The sequence below is a fragment of the Penaeus chinensis genome, chromosome 20, assembly GCF_019202785.1.
Source record: "Penaeus chinensis breed Huanghai No. 1 chromosome 20, ASM1920278v2, whole genome shotgun sequence".
NCBI classification, from domain to species: Eukaryota; Metazoa; Arthropoda; class Malacostraca; order Decapoda; family Penaeidae; genus Penaeus; species Penaeus chinensis.
Genome location: NC_061838.1, coordinates 743,243 through 747,159, shown reverse-complemented (window position 1 = coordinate 747,159; position 3,917 = coordinate 743,243). Strand labels below are relative to the sequence as shown.

The window sequence follows — 3,917 nt, the reverse complement described above, 5'->3', positions numbered from 1 at the left end:
AGTAATCACTTTTCTAAGAGAGACAAAACTTTATGACCTTATATAGATTGATAGAATAAATAGGATCCATTGGCTTAATAACCTTGGCCACAAGCCGCTGGTTGATAGCCAAGAAATCCAACAAAGAAAGAAAGAAGAAGAAAAGACTCCTTGCCGGCTGAGCACATGCGGAGCCACCAGTAACAAAATTCACCAAGAACTACAGGGGACAGAACATAATTCCGGGGCGAATGAGTTAACCACGCTTACAGACGGAAGCCCTTGTGAATTCGGTCATTTCTTCCTTTTCTGACACCTACACATCCACTTTCCTTTTGATCTTATTACACTCTCCTAGATGTCTCCTCTTTTCGATACATGTATTGTTCCTGAACGTACTAACCAGGTGGTGGCAGCGCCAAATGACCTAATTAACAAGGGCATTTAAGAGTAATTAGTCGGAATCCCAAACAGGTCTTTTCTACTCTTTTGTCTATGTTATGTTTGTTGGATGAGGACTCCATCAAAAGGATCTGTAACAGAACTGGGTTGTAAAGCCTTCAACTCTTTTTGTCGTTTCAGTGTCCATCAACTTACAAGATCATTACGGCTTGTTCTGGCAGAAGTTAATTAACGGGTTTGTTCACAAATGGCTATAAATGTTTGCTGCCATGATAAGCCTTCCGTTTCTGTGGTAGGGAGCTTGGCCTTGACCTGCATAACACGCCAATACTTCTGCTTGATAGCATTGAGCCATTTCTTTATTTTCGCTGGATCCTCAGGTTCCTCTTCCTGCCATTTGTATGTACGACCTCTGTTCTTTGGGCGAGGAATTGGCAAGTGACGTAACATTTCAGACCAGTTCTTACGTAAAAATTGCTTAAGACCTTCGCCAGGTTTCTTAAGCTTAACCCATAAAGGATTATCTTCCAAATTTGAGGTACCACCTATTTCAGAAACTGTAGAAGGGTGTACCTGGGCGTCTGTTTCACCCATACCACTTGTAAAGTGTTGGCTTAATTCGTTGCGTGCTTCATTATTATTAGTCTGCTGAGCAGAGGCTGGAGGAATAACCCAAAAAATATTACCTTCATATGTTACATACTCCACAGTCGGTCCAAATATAATTATTGGCTGTTCTACATCATTATCTTTAGTCTGCTGAGCAGAGGTTTGAAACTCAGGCAATGCAGACACGTCAGCGATATTGTCTACTAGACCTTTGGGTTGAGTTGCTGGCTGCTGAATACGGAATTCATCAAAGCTGTGATTAGACTTCGAATACTTCATTTCACTGTAAAAATCCATATCCTGATCCGATGGATTAGCTGTGAAATCAGTAGCACTCTCAACCAGCTCTGCTCCAGCGCCGTAGCAGCCAGGATTATTTTGAAGAACAAGAAGAGGAGCCTGGTTATTTGTTAAATGTTGTTGGTCGGATCCATGTGCAGCTTCCTGTAGAGGCATATATTGTAACGGGCTTTGAGGGTGTGACTTTTGCTGAGGGCTTACCGGTTCTAAAGTAGTAGGATCTAAGCACCTCATTTCTAGTTCTCGATCAGTCACCGGGATGGAAAGCTTCATGCAACTTGCAGACTGCAGTTGGCCACGTCCATAAGATACATCGTATAAGTGATCATTCTGGAAATAGATCACCAAGTGGACCTATATCATGCGCTTGTGAAGGAAACATTTAGGACTAAGTTATATATTTATGTTTATATGTAGTTCCATATACCTACGCAGTTACATATTTCTATAGATCTATATCTAACCACAAAGGCGACAATCGTAAGACGAGCCAGAACAACTTACCTCCATTTTCCCTTGCTGGTGTTTTTCTTTGCTGGGCGTTTTACTTTGATGGGAGTTCGTCTGCAAATGAAAGAAGCTGATCAATAACTCACGAATGGATATGAAGAGGCATAGTCGTTAAAAAATAAAAACATTTTAGGATAAATAGTTCACAAACCATGTTAATAAATTATATATGTATATATATATTATTTAGAAGATGATCATCACTGAAGAGAACTACAAAATATTAGTTGTCCCTCACCGTCACGCACACGCATGAACGCACACAGCCATATATATAAATGTATTTATATGTAAATATTTATATATAAGCAAGTATATATGTATATAAATGTATGTATGTATATATACATATATACATATATGTATACATATACATACATGTTTATACATATATAAATATATATATAAACATATGCTTCTTTACACACACACACAAACACACACACACAGAGACACACATATGCATATATATATATATATATATACACAAAAACAAAACAAAAACACATATGCAATATATATATAATATATATATGTATATATATATATATATATATATACACACACACAGACATATATTTATATGCATATATATATAAGAAAAATAAAAAATAATATATGCATATGCATATATGCATATGTATTAGCTGATCTTTCAAATTTACCAAGAGAAGGAGTAGTTAGTCTCTGAAGGCAATCTACAAATAGCAGTAAAAAAGTATCAAGAAAACTAAGAAGTAGACGGTCGACTTGCATCAAATATCACTCAATTGAGGGTTATAAAACTTCTAGTAACTGCTGCAGGTTGGTAACATTTCACAGAGGGGATGTGAATTATCGGTTACAATCTTGTGTAAGATACCCAGTGTCCAAATCTAAGTCAGACAGGAGAAATTTAATGGAATTAAAAGATGATCAAGCAGTCTTAAGCGTGACCCTGCAGCAGAGACCCACACATACTATATATATATATATATATATATATATATATATATATATATATATATATATATATATATATATATAAGTATATATGTATAAATATATAAATATAAATGCATACATACATTTGTGCACACACACACACACAACATATATGTATGTATGTATGTATATATATATATATATACATATATATATTATATATAAGAGATGACACATGTCAAATTACAGGACAAGAACCTTTTTTTCTTCTACACGAAAAATGCTTCGCAAATCAGTGATTGCAGCCTTTCACTTCCATCAGTTCTATGACAGACCTGTGAATATAAATGTTACAATGGTTAGCTTAAGGTACACCTAACTTTGAAAGATAGTAAATAATCAATCTACATAAGTATTTATATAATATATATATACATATACATATATGTGTGTAAACATAAATTACACACACATATATATATATATAATTATATAGATAGATATATAGAAAATTTAAACTATTTCTGATATTATTTCAAGAATGTTATTTTAAAGCTTTAATCCGCAGTATAGTTCTTTCAGGCTATCATTACGTATCCGCGAGGCGTTGTTTGGCAATACAAGTACCTGCAATGAGGGTTGGAGGCAGTTTGTAATCAACCAAAATGGCCACCAGGATAAGGATAAGTCCGATATGCGAAGCTGAGCTCGCCCGGATGTGCCCATGCGGGGAGCCCGGCCTGTGGCGACTAATGTCGACTCGTTAACGGCTGAGCTTGGTCTTTACCCGAAGTGGTGCCCAGCCACAGCAGTAAACTCCAGCGACAATTGCAACTTCTTGTGCCTGGGCGGGGCGCGAGCAGCCGACCCCTCGGACGTCACCACTGTACTAGCCCGGAGGCATGCCCACCACCTTTAAGTCTCAGATTTACAGAATCTGCGAGCTGCAACACACGTTTCATTTTACCTTTCTATCGGTGTTACTCATGAACATGCGTGTAATATAGTCATCTAAATCATTTTCGAACCCTTACTACATTCTCAGTCAGGAAAGTAAACCAGTCTCTCGTCGACTCTCCATGGTACACTTCACATCAGCAAAAACGCATTCTTGCTTTTACTAACACTCTACTTCTTAGAAGAAATGTGGAAGTACACCTCGGTGTTCACAAGTATGGGTATAAAGTATATTC

General features: G+C 36.9%; 1 protein-coding gene across 1 annotated transcript; it reads right to left on the bottom strand.

Annotated features, from left to right (window-relative positions):
• Window positions 1-466: 466 nt before the first annotated feature.
• Window positions 467-3,006, bottom strand: LOC125036246. The gene is made up of 3 exons (XM_047628721.1): window positions 2,983-3,006; window positions 1,795-1,854; window positions 467-1,620 (listed from the first exon to the last, which is right to left on the bottom strand). Exons 2-3 carry the CDS (start codon window positions 1,798-1,800, stop codon window positions 610-612), a joined length of 1,017 nt encoding a protein of 338 aa, XP_047484677.1. The 5' UTR covers window positions 1,801-1,854; window positions 2,983-3,006; the 3' UTR covers window positions 467-609.
• Window positions 3,007-3,917: the final 911 nt, after the last annotated feature.